At 35.4% G+C, this 21,744-nt stretch overlaps 1 protein-coding gene across 1 annotated transcript in view; it reads left to right on the top strand.

The window, feature by feature from the left end:
* The window catches only part of POU6F2 (POU class 6 homeobox 2), a 457,914-nt gene that overhangs the window by 103,092 nt on the left and 333,078 nt on the right, over positions 1 to 21,744 (top strand). Inside the window, exon 2 of the mRNA XM_039849138.1 lies at positions 11,411 to 11,582. Coding sequence (XP_039705072.1) covers positions 11,411 to 11,582 — 172 coding nt within the window. The remainder of the gene's footprint in view (positions 1 to 11,410; positions 11,583 to 21,744) is intronic.

Raw genomic sequence — 21,744 nt, 5'->3', positions numbered from 1 at the left:
GACATTTTTGATAGTAGCAAATGTTTCTTGATCCTTGCATTCCCCATAGTCCCTCACACAATATCTCATGCAGGATGAAGGATGAATGGTCAATAAATATTTGTTGAACTGCATCAGTTTTTTTTTAAGTAGACCCTGATTCAGAGCCATCCCCAATCTGCAAACTAAAGAGGACATAAGTAAATATTAATAAAAGCCAGCCTTGTTTTTAAATTGCCCTCAATTTTAAAGACTAGAGATTTAAAGAAATATTTAGTTAAGTCTCTTTTTATAGTTTGGATTGGAAACAAAATATTTTTAATAGAGGTTAATAAGAGCTGATTGGGTGGGGAGAACCCATAAAAAACAAACCTCCCAGTTCATGTATTTGTGAGAGCCCAAATCCCCAGGAATGAGAAGATTTAGCTAATCTTTCCAATCACATTCTCCCTCCTGCCCCACCCCCATTTCCTTGGAATTATGTTATCTCTGCTCAGTTTAAAAGCTCAGAAGCCTTTTGAATTGAAGAGGCATTCAAAGGACAGTCAAGGGTCACCCTTGGAATATTAAAGGAGAGTGGATTACAGGAGAGGGAGGGAAAGGGAGCAGCTGGGGCCAGTATAGCCGCCACGTACAAGCCCAAGGCAGAAAATGAGAGGAAAACTCCACAGGAGCTGTTGTTGGCTGAAAGAAAGCCACCTGGACTGTGAGGAAGAACAGGAAGTAGCAAATGTAGCAACTCACATTGTCAGTGTCCAGCGCGTGTTACTGCAGTTTGAGAGCAGAGGAAAGGAAAACAAATATTAATGATATCAATTAGGCAATGGCCTTTTGAACAAAAATAGAATGGTTCCTGTAGAGAATGTGGGTACGTGAACCTTGGAATATCAAAAGTCAGATATTGTTTTAGCTCAGGGATACAATTCTACAGACTTTATACCCCCTGACAGTTAACTTCTTTCGTAAAATAAAGCTTCGGGATTTACAAAACAAGTTCCTTCTCAAAAGTAATTTAGTTTTCAAAATCTATTTTTGGACTTTTCTTCCATCATTTATAGATATTGATTTTTGTTTTTGTTTTTCAAATAAAATCAATGGATATTTAGTGAAGGTTTATTATGTGCCAAGCATTGTCCTAATATTTGGAGTAGAAGGATGCAGCAATAGGCCTTGATACCTCAGCAGTGGTTACTTACTGATCTTTTGTGGGAGGAATGGGGAGGTGGATCGTAAATCTTTTTGAAAATCTGATGAAGGCTAAGGAGCTTTTCCATAATAAAATGGACATATGGTCATACTTTGTCAGAAGAGTCTCAAAGTACAACATATACATCTTATTATTACTATGCAGTCGGTCTTTCTGAGCATTATTTGTGAATTATTTATTTAATCTGCACAACTATCCCATGAGGCATATACTATAATTACTCCCATTTCCTTTCAGGGAAATTGAGGCTCAGAGAGATGTAATGAATTCCTTGCCCCAGGCCTTTCAGTGAGGATAAGGTGAACCCAGGCGCACTCACAGGCTCTTTGCTCCAGTATCCAAGTTCTTACCCTGGCACTGTGGGCCTCCAGACATGCAAGATCCTAATGAGGCTGGCCACTGTCGCTCACTGTGGGCCAAGGGGACGGCATCTCTGCAAGCTAGGCAAGGCAGCACTCCGACACTTAATTGCCACCTGCCAGAAAATCATCTTAATATGTTTGCAGTCATTACAAAAATGTGCATGGCATATTCTATGGCTGTACTGTGACTATCCATATGCCCCTGCTGCAGCGCCTGGGCTGACTACTGAGGGTCTGGGATGTTAAGCAATTTAGATCTTACTCAGAAAGTAGTGAGGAAACCATCAGGTTTCAAACTAGATTTTTAGGAATATTAGTCTGTCAGCAGGGGGCAGAATGGAATTTTCTATTTATTTATGGAAATTTGAAACTATAGGGAACTGGACATTTCTTGCAATAAAAGTTTTTCTCCTCAACCGTGTATCTTTTGCCATTCAGAATGGAAGAATAAAATTAGACATCTCCACATATTTAATGTATTATTCATTTAAATGAATATTTGCCTCTGAGAAAAATGATAGAACATTTATAATAAAATTATATTTCTAATATGCTGTGTGTATGAGATGATTCTGCTCTTGAATGACCACGAGATTACTGAGAAGGAGAGTGAATTGTGTAGGAGTAGTGTTAGGCTTCCCCTGGTGAGAGGGAGACTCTTCCAGGCTGAACAGGGGCATGGACAGAGCTTGACGCTGGGCTTGTGGTGGGCAGGCCCTGCGCTCTTCTGGGGCCACCCCGAGTTCTTGTGCCTTTGCTTGGGTGAACTTATCCCCTGGACCAGTGGTAACTTTTCTCCCATTCAACTTCAGTCTCAGGGAGGAAAAAAAAAAAAACTTACTTCCCTTTTCCCTTTTAGTGTTACTATTAAATTCTTCCATTTTATCCTATAATAAAACAAAGTAACATAAGCATACAAAACCAGACCCACTTCCATTTCAGGAAGCAGAAAATGGTTCAGTGTGTATATGTGAGCATGCCAGACAGATAAGATGAAGCCTTAGTTTCATACTGTGCAATTTCAGACACAATTAAATGTATGTTTAAAACATCAAAAATAACAGTCAAGGTTAATCCTTGCCCTTAGGCTATCTGCTTACTTACCTTCCTTCCTTCCTTCCTTCCTTCCTTCCTTCCTTCCTTCCCTTCCTTCCTTCCTTCCTTCCTTCCTTCCTTACTCCTTCCTACCTTCCTCATAATCAATCAGTCAATCGATCAATCAATCAATCAACCAAAACACATTTATTGAGAGCCTATTTTATATCAGACACAATGCTTGGTATTTGGAATTCTAAGATAAGTCTAACTGCAAAGAACTCAAATATCTCAACTATAGAGTCTAACACTTAAGTATTTTGGAAAGGTAAATAATTATCTCATAGAAAAAAGAGTTGTAATTTTATTGCATCTCTGATGTATTGCAAATATATAATATGGGCATAGCGAGGAAACACTTTTTTCAAGTATACTGAAAATGCCATGTGAAATAGATGAGAGGGACCAATATGGTGTTAAATACTGGGAACGGACACTTTGGTCCTCCCCTGCATCCTTTTGAAGTCTTGGAAGCATCTCCGTAAAAACCTTAAGGCTTTTCTGTTCAGTGCTCAGTTTGAAAACCTTGGCACTAGAGACTAGGCCTTCCCATTCAGTGAGCTATGTCATCCACATTGGCAAAAGTTTACAAACGTGGAGACTTTCTATCTATACACACACACATACACACATTAATTACCTATTAGAATTTCTAAGAGGCTGAAAATAAGCTTTTTTGGGATAGAAATTGGATGTTCCTCTTTGTACATTTAAATCACTAAATGCAAATTCACTTGAATCTGAGTTATATTCTGATTAAATTCTGATACCTTTTTGAAGCCATCGGATTACGAAGAATGTATGAATATAGGGTATGTGTATGCAATGTCGATACTGCTGTGTAACACTATTACCAAAAGAACAGATCTAGATGAGCCTGGATTGAACTCTTATTGATGCTTTTTTACAAAGGCAGCAGAAATTGAATTGATGGTGCTATTAGGTTGTCAATATCAGTGTCTACCTTTCGTCCCAGATAAGTATATATGAAGCATCACCCATACAGTCATTTTAACCTCTTGGGGTAAAGGATCTATACAGGTTCAAGGTAACGATCTAGATGAAGTGTGCCTAACTGCACAGCAGAAGTTTTATAGAAGTCCAGAACTAGTAGACTCCTGTTCGACTGATTGTTATTTCAACCTACAGATTTGCATTGATAAGTTGTTTTGCTTGTATTATTTGCTTGATTTTGTTTAAATACAGCTGTGTCTGATGCTTTAATCTATAATTGGAGTTGTCTCTAGAGTATAAGCATAGTTAAGAGGATGCAGCACTTATTTATGGTGGGATTAAGAAAGAGCTAGAGACCTTGGGTGATGACTGATGGGAGAAAGAGATTGCATATTTATTTGAGGTTCAACAAAGAGACAAGAGACTCTTAAACTGTGCTCATATGTACACACTTAAATAAAATACCATTCTCTGACACTAAAGCAAATCAGATATTTTGCAGTCTTATCTTACTCTTTCAAGATGATTCTGGACAGTCACCTTAACTAAATAACCCTTAGATAAAGTGTTAGGGATTTCTGAGGGCAGCAAATAGTGTAATTTGCCCAGGGCATCTTCTCAACAGGGGCTCTAAACCCTATTTCACTCTGTAATGACCTTGCCTGCCTGCCCTAAGAGAGGATTTGTGTTGCTAATGACCTACATAAATTCTGTATGCATAACTATCGGGTTCTTTTGGTGGATAGTGGTAGTCAGTAATGGTTAGAGGCAGGTAAGGGCTTGCTACACTCCCAAAGCTTTGATGCCTAGTTATAATGAAAGCAAGCTCTGAGACCAAAAGCTGCCATATGTATAGATATTTATTAAGTACACTTTTATTAACAAAGAATACCAAAATAATTTGTTTAATTTGTTTGTAAGCTTGAAAAAATCATAATTCTGTATTTTCAGTGAACTTAACATACCTTACATAGAAGATTTATTAATACAGATTTAGAAAGATCTGAGAAGCAAGATCTGTTTCAGCATCAGGCAACTAGAACTCTCTGCCCCAAAGATCCGACACGGGACAATTTGGGGATCAAGCCTTAGTCCCTTAGCCACAAGAATGTAGATGACAGGAATGTCTCCAAAATATTTTAGCTAATACATATTTCAATCTCCATTAATGTTGATTTAACTCAAAATAAGATAAATTATACTAATCAGCAAAATGCAGGGAATGGTGGACAATGAACAGTGAGGGAGTGGTGGACAGTGAACAATGAGCAGAGGCAGCTGAAGAATTCATGGTGGCTAAGCCCATTGTGGGGTAGTCCTGATTAAATGCCAGCCCTGGCACATGAATATTGATTAAGGGAAATGACTGAGGGTAGAGCTCAGGGGTCTGAAAATCTTTTCTGTAAAGAGTCAGAGAATAAATATTTTAGGTTTTGCAGGCCATAAGGCAAAATGTAGGCTGCTTCCTGAGAAAAGAACATGACCTTGGAGAAGCAGTTCCCTTCAGACAAAGGCAAGTCCTGGGGAAGGACTCAGCTGTGAGACATTCTCAGCCAGCATCCTTGGCAGCTGGTAAATGAGTGTATTGGTCTCAAAAAGGAGATCTGGATGGCACACCACAACACCACTACAGCATGTTCTCCTGTTCAAAATGGAACAGGAGGGAAAAGTAACCCACAATCAATTGTATGCTTTAATATGGAAAGCAGTGTGATGGACAGTGGTCTATCAGTGTGACATTTTCTATCTTTCAAAGCATATTCATATACATTATCTGTACATTACTTCACTCTAGCCTCAGAATATGGTCCTTGAGATATATAAAGCCTTGTTGGTATGGAAACCAAGATAGAAGACATGGTGATTCACTTGTGGTCATGCAGGTGCTTAATGCTAAATCAAGGAGCAGCCATGAGGTCTCCTGAAGTCTCCTCAGTACTGCAAACTCTAAACCTAGCATTTATTTTGAATTTTAAATACTCTGCTTGATTTTCACAGAATTCTCATTTATTTTGAGATAGAATTAAATAAGAATTCAGCCACACTAACTGTAAAGTGGAGAGATAGGGGAAATACATAGTAGTTGGGAATACTGGGTTGAGGGAGGAAATACAAGGTGGGATCAACATTTTGCTGTGAAAATAAAGGGTATATATGTTTAAATTTTGTAGTTAAGTTCATTATAATGTAAATTTATGTCTCTTTATTATTTATTAAAATGTGAGATTTTCTGCTTTTCTCAAAACAATTTTTGTTTGCAGTATAGGAAGTGACATTTAAAATAAAATAATCAGTGGAGGGGGGAATTTATGGTGTTTTTAGTGTCTTTTGATCTTCATTAATTTTCAACAATAAATATAGATAACTTACATCAACAGAAAAAAAAATAAACTGTGGTCTTACTTCCAAAAGTCAAATAGCATGTTTTTTGTTTTTTGTTTTTTATATTGATGGAAGGAGGAATACTCTGGCTCTTCACAACCAAGTAAATTGTTTCTTTGGATTTTTAAAGTTAGCCTGTTTTATTTACATTTTTCTAAAAGCCTTTCTGATTGCCTGTTTCATAGTTGGTTTGTATGTACATAAAAATATGCTGGACCTAGTCCAAGTTTAGTTTAGAGGGGTACGGGTATTTCCATTGCATGGCTGCCACTGAACACGGATGCTTTGCTAAGTTAATAATCTCGCATCTTTAGTTTCTTTGACTATAAAATGAGAATAATTATGCTTACGAAAACTTTGCTGGTTAAATTATGGAAGGCTTTTAGCTGAATTATATCTTTGTTTACCTGGAATTATTTTTTAACAGCCTGGTAAAAGCCCAAGTTGAGTTCTATTTTTTCATACAGTGTTCTATATCTGCTCTTCAAATAAAGGTTTTATAATAAAAATACACGAGGACATCTTTAATTAAAAATTATATTAAAAATATTGGGAATTAGTATATGATGAGAATATATAGTTAGTATGTACTAAGCTGTGTGTAATTGTATATAAATAAACTGAAAGGAATATTAATTAGGTAAAAGTTATTAGAATGTGAGACAGATGTGTACTTGTTGATGACTTCTAGCCTATTTTTGCAAAATTGTTAAAAATTAGAGCTCTAATCTGTATTAGCTAATTTACATTAGCTGTAATCTAAGTGGGCACATTCTAAAATAAGTTTCAAGAAGCACTAGATCCATTAGATAATATAATAAAGATAATAAGGGAAAGCTCTTCCATGGTCAGATAATTTTGGGAACTGCTAGGTGAAGCAGAATTGAATTTGTTTCTTGCTTGGTAGACTTTTCAAGTGTGTGCATGTGATTGCAAAAATCTTTTGTTGTAGAATATCATCTGGGACAATTATTCTGTCTCAAATTTTCAACAATACATACATATATATATATATATATATATATATATATATATATATATATATATATATCACATAGAAAATAAAAACATAAAAATAAATTATGATCTTATTTCCAAACCAATTTTCTTTGGGAAATACTGTTTTATGGCAACCATTTCATTTTCTAGATGAGAAAACTAAGGATGAAAGTGGTTAAGTGGTTTGCTAAGTTTATGTAGAGAATGAACCTAAATGAATACCTGGACATTTGATACTGCCTGATATCCTGTCTACTATACAATATTACTCTACGAATTTCACCCAAGGAGTGTCAGACACAGAAGTGTTTTGTTCCTAGAATCTGAAGGGAAGAAAATACTATACACAGCATGCTCTGGGAATCTGTTATCCAGGGTTTAACATCCTTCACAGTCCATAATTTAAGTTCTGGGAAACCCCATGAGTTTTTAAGTCCGTAAGCCTCGTTTTTTTCATCCAGTACCTACTGTGCAATATAAAAATTGTTGATCTTTGGAGATGAATCTACTAGGGTTGAAAATACAGCTTCACCACTTATTAGCTGTATGGCCTCTCTGAGTCTCAGTCCTTTAACCTTAAAATGGGATTAATACCTGGCACAGTTTGGGTGACATTAAATATATCTGAAGTGCCTATGGTAAAGGCATTCAATAAATGGGACATATTTTCATTCTGTAACATTTAAATCTGAAGATGATTTAAATAATTTCTGTGTAGTTCTGATGTTGATTACAGTCCCTTCATTGCAGAACATGATGAAATTTGTCTTGAGATTCTGCTGATACAAATTCACTATCCGGCTCCTGGATCTCTGTTGATCCTTATGAGTGTTCTGTATTGGCACATGCCATGTTCTATTCTTACACATACTTCTCATTGTTCTTATTGGATTAGTTACTTTTTCTATGAGAGCTGATAAGCGAATTACAGAAAAGTCCCAACTTCTTCAACTGTAGTTGTGACAATGTCAGATTTTCAAATAGGAAGTCAGCACCAACCCAATATTTTTGCCTCAAAAGCTATTTCTGTTCCTGTTTGCTGCTGCAGAGATCTTTGTACATATTGAAGTTGCAACTTGCTTACATTACATTACATTACATTACATTACATTACATTACATTACATTACATTACATTACAAGCACTTATGCAGGTACACATTGGAAAATCCTTTCCTCACTCTGGCAGAAAGGAATTTTACAGACTGCCATCACTTTTGGCAGGGAGAGAATGACTTCCAAGCTGAGTGCTGCTTGAAAGAGGCATTCCTCCCTCACTTATATGACTGTATTCAGTGGTTACTGCTTGTGACACATTTTCAAATGGACCCCCCAGCGGCTGCAACTGTGATTAAAAGCTGTCTGCTCTCTGCCTCACTGGGGGTTTTCTGTTTAACCATGTCATGCACACATATATGTGGATTGTAGCTGCATCGTGGCAAATGTAAAGTGCTTTGTAAGATGAAAAAAATCAAATGAGTACTTGAATGACAAACTCCTGAATTTTCTAAGCTCAAGTCACTGAGAGACACTATTTGGAAACCTAGCCATGTAAGAGGTACATAAAAGTAATTTAAAGAAGAGCTAATGGTCAATGAAAATATACCATCTGCCAGTACATGCTTTGCACACATCAACCAGACTGAACAGCTTAAAGATTTAAGTGCACTTGAACTTAGCAGCTGCATTTTAGCTCTTCTATGTGGTTCAGAATTCAGTTTGACCATTCATAGATAAAATAAGAACAGAATATTTTTTGCTTTAACATTATCCAGATATTCACTGATACATGAATAACCATGTTTGGTTTATCATGAAGAGAGTGCATGCCATTCTAAACACAAGTTTACCGTTAACACTACCTTAAAAAATGCTCAAATGAGCAGTGTGGACTGCGAGACTGGGAGTCTCAAAGACTCAAGTCACACCCCTTCCTTTAGATTAGAGAGATTGAGTATTCAATGTTTTGTAGAGTAAAAAGAATGTACTAAATTTAAACCTGGGCTCTTTATTTCACATGATGAGTATCCTTATCAAAACCATGTAATAAAGCAGTGTTCTCTTCCTTACCCGCTCTTCTCCACGAACTGAATCAGAAGAATCCGAACACACATTCTTTCTTAGATACAGAGGAAAGAAAGTTGGGGAAATTTTGAGAATTTTGTATCTTCTTTCCCCTCTGCCTGCTTCCCCTTGCTTTTCAGGAACTCCAAATCTTAGTGACCAAACATGGTATATGAAATGCTAATCTATCACCAGCAATTTTAGGCTGACAATACTGTGAATCGACCACATTGATTACATTGATTATATTTCAAATATTTACAATATGGTGAGACAAGCCTAATTTATTTTCTAAAGAGTTCAAGGTAGGTATCATCGTTTCAGAGGGGGGAAACAATAGAGAAATGTTTGTGGTTGCTATCTGCAATAATCTGATGCTGACAGAGAGTAGTATTTTATTTAGTAATTAACAGTATAAAGGGGAGAGGAGCTGTCATGTTGGTTCTTAAGCTGGGGAATGTGATGAAAGATGATATCTGCGATCTCATCCTTTGCACTTGTTTAGGATTGTCAGGATGAGAAATGTCAGCATTATGAAAGCTCCGCTCTGCTCTTGATATGATAAAACCCTTCAAAAGCCAGTTTTTCTCTCACCCTCGTCCCCCTCCTTTCTTGCTCTTTCTCTGCACTTGCTTTTTTATTTATCCTGTTTTGTTAGATGGCAGAAATATAATTCTTTTCTTTCTTCCTATTATAAGCCACCATTTTTGTTTTATTATATGTTTCACAACCCCTAATGCCCCACTGAAAATTACCTTGTTAAATGACAGTGTTTCAAAGCCATGAATCCTTTCCACCATTCCCTTAGAGGTTTGAAACAGTCAACAGACTGTAAAGAATAAATAATAAAAAAGTATTGATTATTTTGATGACTGTGAGATTCAATTAAGTATTAATTTTGCCCTCCAGTGGACCTATCAAGGTATTCAAAAGGGAGGATTCAGCTCAGCTAAATATGTGCTGAGTGCTTCAGCCTTAAATAGGGAGAAAATGTGTTTACCTACAGTATTTGAAGAAGAAGTGCATTGATGCACAGAGTCCAATATTTAAGTGCTGTGCAAATTAAGCCCTGGTGACAGTGACATTGTTTTCAGTGGTATGAGTATTGACTAAAGAAGTGCATTTGATGACAGCTTAAACTATTTGTATTGATTAACATTTTCATAGATTATCATGTGTCATATCAAATTCACTTTTCAGGCATGAATACATTAAAAAAAAATAACCACAGGCATACTGCAACCAATGTAATGATGGGATAAGAGAGCATGTGGCCCCACCTGCTCCTGTGCTGGTCACCTGTTTCCTGCTCAGGAACCATTTAGGCATGAACTTGGCAATAAATAGCTCCCAGATAAGCCAAAAAGGGCACTTCTTGCTTTTCTTTTCCTTCTGCATCTGGTATTTGTATCATAACAATATTATGCACCTTGGTTTGCAAATGGAATAAAAGGCTGTACTTGAAAAACATTTCTGATCCTAAAATTCTCTCCTAATGAAGAGAAATCTGAAGATAAAGCAGATTTAAATTATTGGGGCTGAAAGTTTGCCTTTTTTTGGAGGTGATTTTTTTTTTTCTTTAATGCTCTGGGTGTAAGATGCTGTAGGTTTCCGAATTATTGAACACAGTTTGTAAGTATTTTTCCAATTCCTTTAAAAATGTTAAAGCCAATTTTTATACATTTTGTCGTGTATTGTTTGCTTTGAAATATTCATTTGATTTCGGGTTAGCGTCTCTATCCCAAATCTGGGACCGACGAAGTCAACTTCTAAGGGTACTTATGGAATTTACATAAGAAATCGCTTTTATTCCAGTGACAGCGGTTTGTGGACTCTTTTCTCCCTATCTCTTTGCTCTGCTCTAGGGATAGGGTTTAATTGCTTGTCCCCCAGGGAGAGGGCTTCTTAAAATAGCCGGCGGTTCCTCTATAGGGTGCGCCTTTCTTTTCAGTGTGTTGCTGAAGTACAAACCCAGCACTTTCTTTTTTCTTACTGCATTAAAGACAGAACAAGGTGTAAAAACATTCCGCACAAAAGCATATCCCATAATTAAAGCTGTGTTGGTTAGGTTGTTTTCAAAGAAGTTCCCCCCCCACCCCCACGCCGCCCCTTCCGATGCCTCCTGAATCTCTCACATGCTAGTTGAGCTTTAATAGGGTGGGGAGTAATGGAGAACTCCTCGGATCTGTAATAGCTCTTCACTTGACTGCAGCCAGCAATAACAGCGGGAGCAGCCAGAGATAAGAGAGAGAGGAGAGAGGGAGAGTGTGCGTGTGGAAGAGAGAGAGAAGAGAAGGGAGAGGGAGAGAGGACACGCACACTAAAGCTGCCACTTTTTTCCTCCCCTTCACTCTTTTTCCCTATCCTAGGATCCAATGATAGCTGGACAAGTCAGTAAGCCCTTGCTGTCAGTGCGGAGTGAAATGAATGCGGAGTTGAGAGGTGAGGACAAGGCTGCTACTTCAGACAGCGAGCTGAATGAGCCCCTGCTTGCGCCTGTGGAATCAAATGACAGCGAGGACACTCCCAGCAAGCTCTTCGGTAAGTCTGTCTAGGTATTTCATTTCAGTCCTACCATGTTGTCCGGAAGAGCAATCCACACATCCACCCCTCTCTTTTTCCCCCTGTTGTTCATTCAATTTTCTTCTAAGTGCTAGAAACAGAAGCTTCACATTTTGGAGGGGCCGAGGCACTGAAGCCCGTTCCAGCTGGCTTAGGAGAATGTCCTCCAAACTTTTCCCAACAAGGAACTTCCTCGCTGCCCATTTTGACTTGTCAAATATTGCTGGAGTCCCCAGGCTAGAAATTATTTTGAAAAAAAAAAAAAAGAAGATGGTAATAATAATCAGGAAATCAGTTCCATTGTGAGAATTGGTTAGCATTTATTGAATAAATATCGACTCGGTTTCGGGTTGCTTTGCAGCCTTTTGTTAAGGGGAAGAAGAGTAAAGTGTTATTATCTGGAGTCAAAAGACTGGAGAGGGGAACTGGAAAATATCAATACAAGTCATTCTATGCCAGGTAAACAAAGATGAGGGATTGTTCAAAGAAATAACAATTAGAATGAATATCTATTCTTTTAAAAGGGTGATGAGGAAAGGAAATAGGTCCTTTGCATCCCTTCCCTGGCTCTCTCCCCTTTAACAGATGTTTATAGCCTCATCCTAAGTGCCAGACAGCTCAGGACCTTTCAGGAATCTTTGTTTCATAAACAAAACAAGAACAAGCAGAGTGCTACTCCAGCAAAGACATCTGTCATTCAAACAGATGACACTCTGTAAGCCAACTCAAGCAACTGTGATCTCTAATCAGAAAGGGGAGTAGGTTGTTGAGGCGCGTGACTGAGTGATAGATGGTGATAGATGTCTCTCCTGGAGAAGCACTTTATAAGACAGAGTGGCATTCGGCTTTCAGTACAGTTGCTCCTGAAACACTTGCTTTTAATTATTTCCCAGTGTTTATATGCTTATATCACTAAATATCTATCTACCTATCTCTAGCTATCTATAATACATGCTACTTGTTTATACATACATCTACTAACCTGATATGTATACATACATGATTTTATAATATTATATAATGATTACATAGGTATATATCAGGCAGATAACTGCTTGGTTTCATGTTAAAAACAGTTGTGTTTCTGAACTTAAAAAAAAAATCAGTGCATAAACTGCTTTGTTAAGAAAGTCATTAATTCAGTTAAAAAAAAAAAAAAGCTTTATTTTTATTTTTTAACCTGTAGAAGGAAAGAAGCTTTGACAGTTTGGCAACTCTAGGCCAGCTTCAACAGAGGAGATTTCCTCGGATTTCAAGCACTCAATCAAACATTATAGGGATGTTGCAGAGAAACTTTCTGTTTCAAATATTCTATTGGTAAAATACTATTTTATAGTTAAGAGTATAATAGATATCAGTTTAAAGAAATTCTGTTATATTACTCTTTCTTCAGAAAGCAGCAATTTCACCTCTGACATAAAATTTTCATACCAAGAAATTAAGGTTTTAGCATTTTCACTCTAGAGAAATGTTTTATTGTAGTCAAAGTTTTTTCTGTGTAGGAAGAGTTATGTTCGAAAAGCTCATTTTATTTCAGGGCTTAGTGAGAGAAGTCATATAAAATTGTAAATTACGAGAAAGCAAAAGCCAAGCTCCAGATACTCTCTGATGATGAGTATCTAACACTAAGCACTCTGACTTTTCAAAAGTAATCAATTGTGTATTCAGTGTAACTGCAGGTAATGGACTATTTGTTCCTAAACTTTCCATGCATTTTTAAAAGTAAATGTATTTTGTAGACTTTGACTTACAACCCCAACTTTTCCCCCTCAATTTCCCCCCATCGGTTTCAATAGAGGGATAATTAATTTGGTTTCTCAACATTCTTTAAAAGATTTCCCTCCATTAAAAATTGTTATGTCACGTCTTACTAACTTGCATATGTAGAGAAATAACTTTAAAAAATCCAGGAGGGTAAAAAAAATTTGAATTAAAACTTCATTGAAAATATATCTTAAATGGAATCTTTATGGCTAACCTAGGAATCATAGTTTAGTTTAGAAATCATAGTAGATTTAAGAAGGCACTTATCTTCGCTTTGGTTTTCTCAACTTCTGATTTTGTGAGAGAGAACCCAGAACAATCTACATCTTATATCTGATATTCCTTATGTATTCGCTTAATTTTATTTGGTCTATAGAGTGCTTTTCAAACACAATGTGAATATTTTCCACTTTCCAATTAGGTAACTATGATATCAATAGATGAAGAGTTTTGAAAACCTGAGAAAAAAACTGGAGACAATATAAGACAGAAAATAGAATGCACGTTGGAAGGAAAGTGCTCCTACGTTCTCTAAGATTTCCTTAGCTATTAGATCTATTATGCTCTCAGTTTTTAATATCACTGGGACTTTAAGAATTCTAGTTTACATAACAAATTAAAAGTTTCCAGAATAATTCTCTTCCAGAATTTTCAGTAACTTTGGCAACACTTAATGGATGATAACTTAATGAACCATTATTTTATTTGACATCAATATGTTTGAGATTTTTTTTTAACATATAGTGTTGGTTATACTCTTCACTTATAATGAAGAATTATATTCTTCCTGACTAATTGAGAGCATCCAGGTTTATCTGTAAATAATAATTTTCTAACATATTCTCTTACACCATTATTCCTATAATATCTGCACTGAATTACTGAAAACTGTGCTTCTATAATGAAAGAAGCAGATTAAAACAAATCGTGTGCATCTTGATATGTTTACTTCCGTGGAGATACATTAAGCAATACCAGGAAATAAGAGGAGCTCAGTGTTCTACTGTACCTGAAATTTCAGTATAAATGAATTTCTTTGGAGCTTATTCCTTCTTCTGTGTCTTGTTCAAATTAGCAGTCCAGAGGATAAGTCTGTTTCTCTCACAGTATGGCACCCTCAGCACAAAACTGCAGGAGAATGGCTAATACTGATGCCCTCTATGGATAAACAAAGGAAATTCCAGGAACCATTGGGCCTTTTATGCCTCCCCTTAAATTGCACCTCTGCACTTACAGCATCCAAAGGGAAACATACTGTGCAGAATGTTTCAGTGCTCTGAGCATCTCAGAATACCAGAAGGAGAAACCAGAAGCCATATGCCAGCTTAAGTAGAAAGTTCAGAAAAGCGCCCTTGTGTTTTATAGAGTAATTACAGCAGAGGTAACGTTTTGCTTAACTTGAACAGCCATGGAAACTAAAGTACACTTAGGAGAGATGACTCCACATTTCATTGAGAAACATATGGTTAGGTAGTTCTCTGTGATATCATTAAGTGGTGTATTATTTACTCCTGTAAAGCCTGTAGAGTAACTATCTCTTTTTTCAGTTCCTGGTTGTATTATGCTAAGCTCTGAGCTGTAGGAGACAGTTTGGAGAACAAATTTGCATGTCAGGGGGTGTTGTTAGAGCATCTGGATCTGTGTCTCACTATGTTTCAACTGTGTGATCAAATGAGTGATGCCACACAGAGACAGTCATTTAGTATTGACTAGTAATGTACATATTCAAAACCATTCTCAGAACTGGACTTTGATAAACAATCTCAATGGAAGAGGTTGTTCTTCTTCTCTAGTGAATTTATAGCGCTTGTGTCAATGTGGTGCTTCATTTTTAGTTATGTCTATCAAGAATTCAGTATTCCACATTCAGTCAAGTTGGATGCTAAAATTCAAATGGTAGCATCAAAAACTTGGTCAGGAAAATGGCCACAGACAGGATAAAAGTAATATATATCCCTAGAAAAATATCTGTACTAAAGTTTGCCCATGTAGTCTCAGCCGAAGAAGTGAGACCACATAAAACATGCCCTAAATATTTTCTTCCACATATATATATATATACACACACATATATATATATATATATATATGAAATTTAAAAGATGATTTATTAACAGTTTTCATCCTAGGAATAATTTTATTGTTTCAAGTTAAACCTCATGATTGCTTTTCTTAAAGTCTCAACTACCTTGGGCGGCTGGGTTGGTCTCTGTGCTTTGCTTTTCAGTTGTACCACACTGTACATGAATTGTGGCACATAGTTCTAAAGCCTTGAGCTGAGATGTAAACAGAACACTATTTATAAACATTGTACCTGAAATAAAAATTGGTGGTTGGTTTTCTCTTATGATATTGTGTTTTTCTACGCTAAAAGAAATTGCATGCAATGATACTTGTAAGAGTGGGTATTTTCAATGTCATTTATCTATGAACTATTGGAAAGGGTTGAAAGTTGGGTTACTGATTTTTCCTTACTAGAAAATGTACTATCTATAGCATTATTTTTTTTTCTTTTCCTTTCTGTTATCTTTCTCATAGAAATGCATTATAAGATTTTTTTTTTAAATTGCCATCCAGTTTGACTTGATTAGAATTTATGGCAGTAGAGTCGTTTTCAATGACAAAAGGATAAAGGACTAAATTGTCTGTCACCCCTTGAAACAGTGGTCTCTGCAGGTCAGGGTGGAGGTCATTGGTATGGCATTATGGGGATTGCACTTTATGTGATGCTGTTTCTTGCTGTGCATAAATGGAGCCTTCATTATGGCATCACTGTCTTTATTACTTTATTTAAATGTCTCTCTCAAGGTTTCAGTGCCTTGGGTATTTGTAATATTCTGATAAAATACGCTAGGGCCAGTAATCACGATATAGGGCTTAAGCCCAATAGGGACTTAGCTGGGAAGTGATGAGGAAAATTCCCTAGAGAAATATATTTATTTAAAATACTCATCATGCTTCCATATTTTTAAAAGTTTCAATATTACATCAATTCAAAATTCATACTATTGTTCACTGAAGAAAGTGTTTTGCTAGGAAAATATTAAAACAGGATTTTTTTAATCAACTAAATTATTCGAGTAATGGATTCTATGCAAAACAGTTATTTAAAAGAAACCAGTAGAAACTTGTATTTGTGTAAGTAAATGGGCTGCATGAGAAGGTATTTGTCAAAAATCAGTTGTGGTTTGATGGCCAAATAAGCCCTTGTGCTGCTGTCTGACTGCTTAGGGGAAAATGCATGTTTAGATACATTTCTTAACATTTAAGAAAATCTAATGCACTGAGGTATTTCTTTAAAAAAACTCAGTGAGAGTCTGTGTGTTTAAACAAATTAAGTTGAGTGTTTTTTTTTTTTTTTTTTTATCCCAGAAACCATTGTAATACTACACTGATAAATAAATCCACTTTAAATAGCAGGTGTAAGCTTTGAAATAAAAATAACTTCATGTAAAATGGCAGTGGCGTTCAAACTTTTCACCATATTTGTTCGTTGAGCTATGCTCATTTCTAAGTGGCATTTTAATGGAGGACAATGCACTATCTGAGACATAAGATTTAGTGGGGACCTTTTTCGTGCCTTCCTTTTCTGTCTCTTTGCCATGCCTGGAGTGCTCAAGTCAGACCTCTGTATAAAAAAGAAAGTTCAATATTGCAGTGTCTGCGGATGCTACTACATGGTAACACATTAGCAAATCCAAATGCTGATACAGTTTTACATTTTTTCTCTTATTTTTAGTGCTATGATTCTTATTTTGTTTTTGTTGTTAATGGTGCCAAACAACTAGAAATAAGATAAAGTATTATAAATTACATTAATCTGTACCATCATTCATTAAAATGACTCCGTATTAGTCTTTTTAAAGTCTTGGGTATTTCTGACTTAAAGGTTACATGACGTTATAGTGTTTTTGTAGTTCGTCCAGCTCACTTTATGCCATAATTAATAAATAGAGGGACATTCCAGGTTCCAGCTCCCAAGGCTCAGCCCTTAAGTAGATTGCCTTCTTTCTTAATTACCTGATTTAATTTAGAGTTAGCAATATTCTTCCCAAGAACTGACCAAATAAAATTTTTCTTTCATTTCAAAAATGAGACGTAAGTGTCTGTTGGAAGTGGACCTTGCTTGTTATTAGACAGTGAACAAGTAATTTGTGAGAGAACTGGTACTTTCTTTGATTGGCGACCTTGCTGGTTTATGTTTGGAGATTAATAATACATCAGACATTCACACATTAAAAAGAAAGTAGATATGAAGGAAGAAGGGTGGATGGAGGTGCAGTTCCGCTGCTGGGCTGCTGCTGATTATTCAGGCCTTCCCCGGAACGGAGACTGTTGGAGGAGCAGTCACATTTGCCCAAATACGCACCTGGCTCCACTTAACATGTTTCTTGATTTTCTTATGCTAAAGAAAAAGATAGCAAAGTGTTTATACCAATCTGGCACCCCGTCAGGGGGCAATCTGTGTAAAGTTTCCTGCTGTCAGGTTAATAAATTTTTAAAAAATATCCAAAGGCAGAGGTAGCTGGAGAAAGCTCATAGTAACAGCTGCCATTCTCCAGCGAATGGGTTTGTCTTTAATATCCAGAATGGCTCTGGATTTTTCTTGTTTACTGTCTTCCTAGATTCTATACTTTGCTGGTGTTTTTGTCCAGTTTTCCTTTTATTAATGCCATCTCTGTCTTATTTTTTAAATGTTTATTATTTTAAATTTCAAGTGTCTTTTTTTTAGAGGGAAATAAATGAGCATACTTTGTTTCAATATAGTATTTTACAGCTGCATATATACCTTATGCTATGAGCCTGGATGAGGTTCTAAATCTGTCAACATTAGACTTTTGGGGGGAATATCTTTAAGTAATATTTACATTAAAATTCATAAAAAAGTATTTGGGCTTTGGCAACATGGGGTCCTCTGATGTCTGTCATGTTGAGCTGACTCAATTTTTTAAATGTAAACTTCTACCTTCTGATTCTCAAAGTCAGCATTCATAAAAATATGAAACAAGTGCAGACTAGTTTGGTAACATCTCTTTATGTTGTGACACTATTGTGAGCTATCAAAAATGGACTAAGCTTTTCAATGTGAACATAGGTCAGAAAGAATAGTGCTGAATCTGTTTTGGTTGAAGAAAGTTTGTCATTCTCAGAGAAATGGAAATTAACTTTTTCTGTAAGTATTGAGAGATCATTTTTAGAAGCTGCCTCACCAAGATGCATAGTTCCTGACATCTTTTTTTGATAGTTAGCTGCTACTTTGGAAAAGAATCGTAGTATATTATATGAATGTCTATATTTTATTTGAAAATTTGAAAGAAAATACAATCTTTCCTTTTAAAGCACTTTTGAGGTCCTATATATGGCAAGAATATACTGTTTTTTTTAATTAAAAAATTAGCAACCTGAAACAACATAACTAATATAGTCTCTGTCACTTTTATTTAGAGGACTACACTGTCATAAAAACTATTTGAAAAAATGAGGAAAATTAATAGATTATAATTAGAGAAACTAAGTAATATCATTATCCGTAAACAAATTACTTAAGTTTCATTCTACTAAAGACCATTTAAAAGTGAGATTCTATAATAAAATCTTCATTTATTAAGATGTTTAAAAATATTCTTAGTAAATAACTAAGATAAAACCTGTTAATTCAGCCTGAGAATGAGGTAGAATATTAAGGTATTTTTAGGACACTTATAATGTACAGATGATAGCCAACATAAAACCATTTAACAATTTAGTGAATGTGTTTTTCCTGCTCTATAGTATTTGGTATTAATTAGCAGTTCCCTTAGTATTTTATCTTTTTCTGTAAAGTAATCAATGTTTTCTAGATTGATGTACTTTCTAAATATCTTGTTTTACTTTAATTTCATCTTGTTAATGAAGAAAAAAACTCCTTCCAATTGTTATAAAAGTGTGTGAAGCCAAGAATCACATCTTTAAAGATTAATATTAATACAGTATAACATTGTACATTTTCCATTTTCTTATCAGTATCATACTTTATTTTTGCTTTGTTTCCCTGCGTTTTTGTTCTTAGGCACTGTAAATGCACAGTGAGTAAATGAGCTGCTTCCCATGTAAAACGTGTGTGTGTGTCGACGGTGTGTTCTCCACACTTTTCCTTATGTTCACATGAGACTTCAAATTGTCTTACTGAGTTTTTAGTATGTATGTATTTTCTTTATCATAAAATTAATAAAAGCTAGTTTATAATAAGCTTTATTTTTGTTCATGCTATCCATACATCATTTAATGTACTTCTATATTTATGTATAGTATTGAAAATAAGTTTCCAGAAAAGCTTATCAAAATTAATAGTTTGCCAATAAAGAACAACTAATTATATTACACTATTGCTTCAGGCATAGTTGGGCTATATTCTAAGTTCCAGTGTCTTCTTTGAAGCTGCTATTCACTGAGCAGAGGAGACAATAGGATTTCTCAGAAATTTATGCAGTTTAATTCAGTAAAGAAATTTGGAGGTTTCTGCACGATTTGATTTATAGGAAAAAAATATTTATATAACTTGCCCTAGCTAGGGAAGAATCTTGGAATCTCAATATTGGAAACCTAAATATTTGTCTATTTGTGAGATATACATATTGGATAAACATCTTTTTCTTTCTTTCTTTTTTTTTTTTAGATAAAAGTCATTTGTTTAATAGTTACTAAGCATGATTTTTGTTACCCATTCTTGTAAGGATTCTATGTGCCTAAATATACATTTACATGTACACATAGCAAGACAGAGTCACAATAAAGAAATCACATTTTAATTACATGCTATTAAAATAGTGTGGTGTTATTCTCTTTTTGCAGTTCTTTATGACCACATATGTGGTGATACTAATATGGCAAGATTTATTTTTATAAATTAATGGTTTGGGGTTACTTATTGCATGAGAGAATCATCACTGTTGAAGTTGAAAGAGGTCGAAAAAGCATGAAAAATTATTAATACAGTGTGAATTTTTACCAATAGAGGCTAGAAGAGAATAAAAAATCAAATGGAAAAACACATTACCCTGTATTTAGGAATGTATAGATGTGCAAGTGGTGGGGAGAGGGTGAAATGCCTTTTTCCAAACCTACATATTTTTCCTTTAATATATCTAATTTTATTTAGCAAAATATTGTAAAATAGAAACATGTCCAAAAGGAAGCATACAATCTGCAAAAGGAGAAACATGAAAAAAATATTGAATAAAGCTAACATTTAATAGATTCAATTATATTCATGTAGTACACTGTAATCTGTGCCAGGATAAATATTCAGAACAGGGCTCATCTGGATTATGTGGGAAACCTTTCACAAACTTTTGGAAAGAAACACACATCATTGTTTTAGGTGTCGATTGGCTCATCTTTTTCTGGTTCCTAAGATTAAGGCAGGTTTTATTCTTAAGAGTTATCTAAGAAATTATTCAAATTTTCAGGAATACTGGTCTATATCTTTGCTTTTTAGAATCTTTACTTCTTCCATTAGATTCCATGTTTATAGTAATTTCCTAACAATCTAATCAGAATCTGCAAGCAATCAGAAAAGTTATAAATTAAGCATCATGCTTTTAAAGGGATTAATGTCAATAGATGCCTGCTTAAAAACAAAAACAAAAACAAAACAAAAACAAAAACAGAACTGGTCAGATTACAGACTGCTGATTGCACTGAGATAGTTGCACTAGCCTGGAATGGCAGCCACTCGTCTTGTCATCTGTTGTGTATCAATATGTTTTTATAATGATACAATAACCTGAAACCTGTAACAGTTTATGGTCCTTTGGAGAATTCTTATGGATTCTTAGAGTGACGGAGGTCTGAGAAAAGATCTTGAAAGCTTTTACAAAATCTTGGCTGGGTGACAGAAAATGGGCATGGCTGTGATTTAGCTGCTAAGGAATTCTATTGACTGGAAACATCATTAAACCTTAAGTTAAAACAAAAACTACAAAACAAATGATAGATACAAAGAGTGGTAGATACCCAAAAGGACAGCAGAAATTAAAAAGTGCTGAAGGGTCTGAAATAAGAGGCAAAATTCAGCAAGCCCGACATTGCTCTTGATAGCCAACTTAGAAATGGCATTTTTTAAAAATATTGTTCTGAATATTGCAATGTGCATTAGAAATCTGTATTAGTGCATTTCTTTTGTGAAATCTATGAGACTTGGTTGTTGCTTTTTCATTTTCCCTGGCTATTTTTAGTCAATGATAAATAAAGAACTTAAATTTTGAATCTGGCACCAGTGAAATACAAAACCAGAAATAGCAGAAAATAACCACGACTAGTAACTCTGTATCAGTATATGCACGTAGACCTCAGTCTTCTTAAAATTGTAATAGTGCTAATTTCTATGGGCTTTTTA

Source organism: Pteropus medius, unplaced genomic scaffold (assembly GCF_902729225.1).
Source record: "Pteropus medius unplaced genomic scaffold, Ma_sr-lr_union100, whole genome shotgun sequence".
Lineage (NCBI taxonomy): Eukaryota > Metazoa > Chordata > Mammalia > Chiroptera > Pteropodidae > Pteropus > Pteropus medius.
This window is presented reverse-complemented; position numbering and strand designations above follow the sequence as displayed.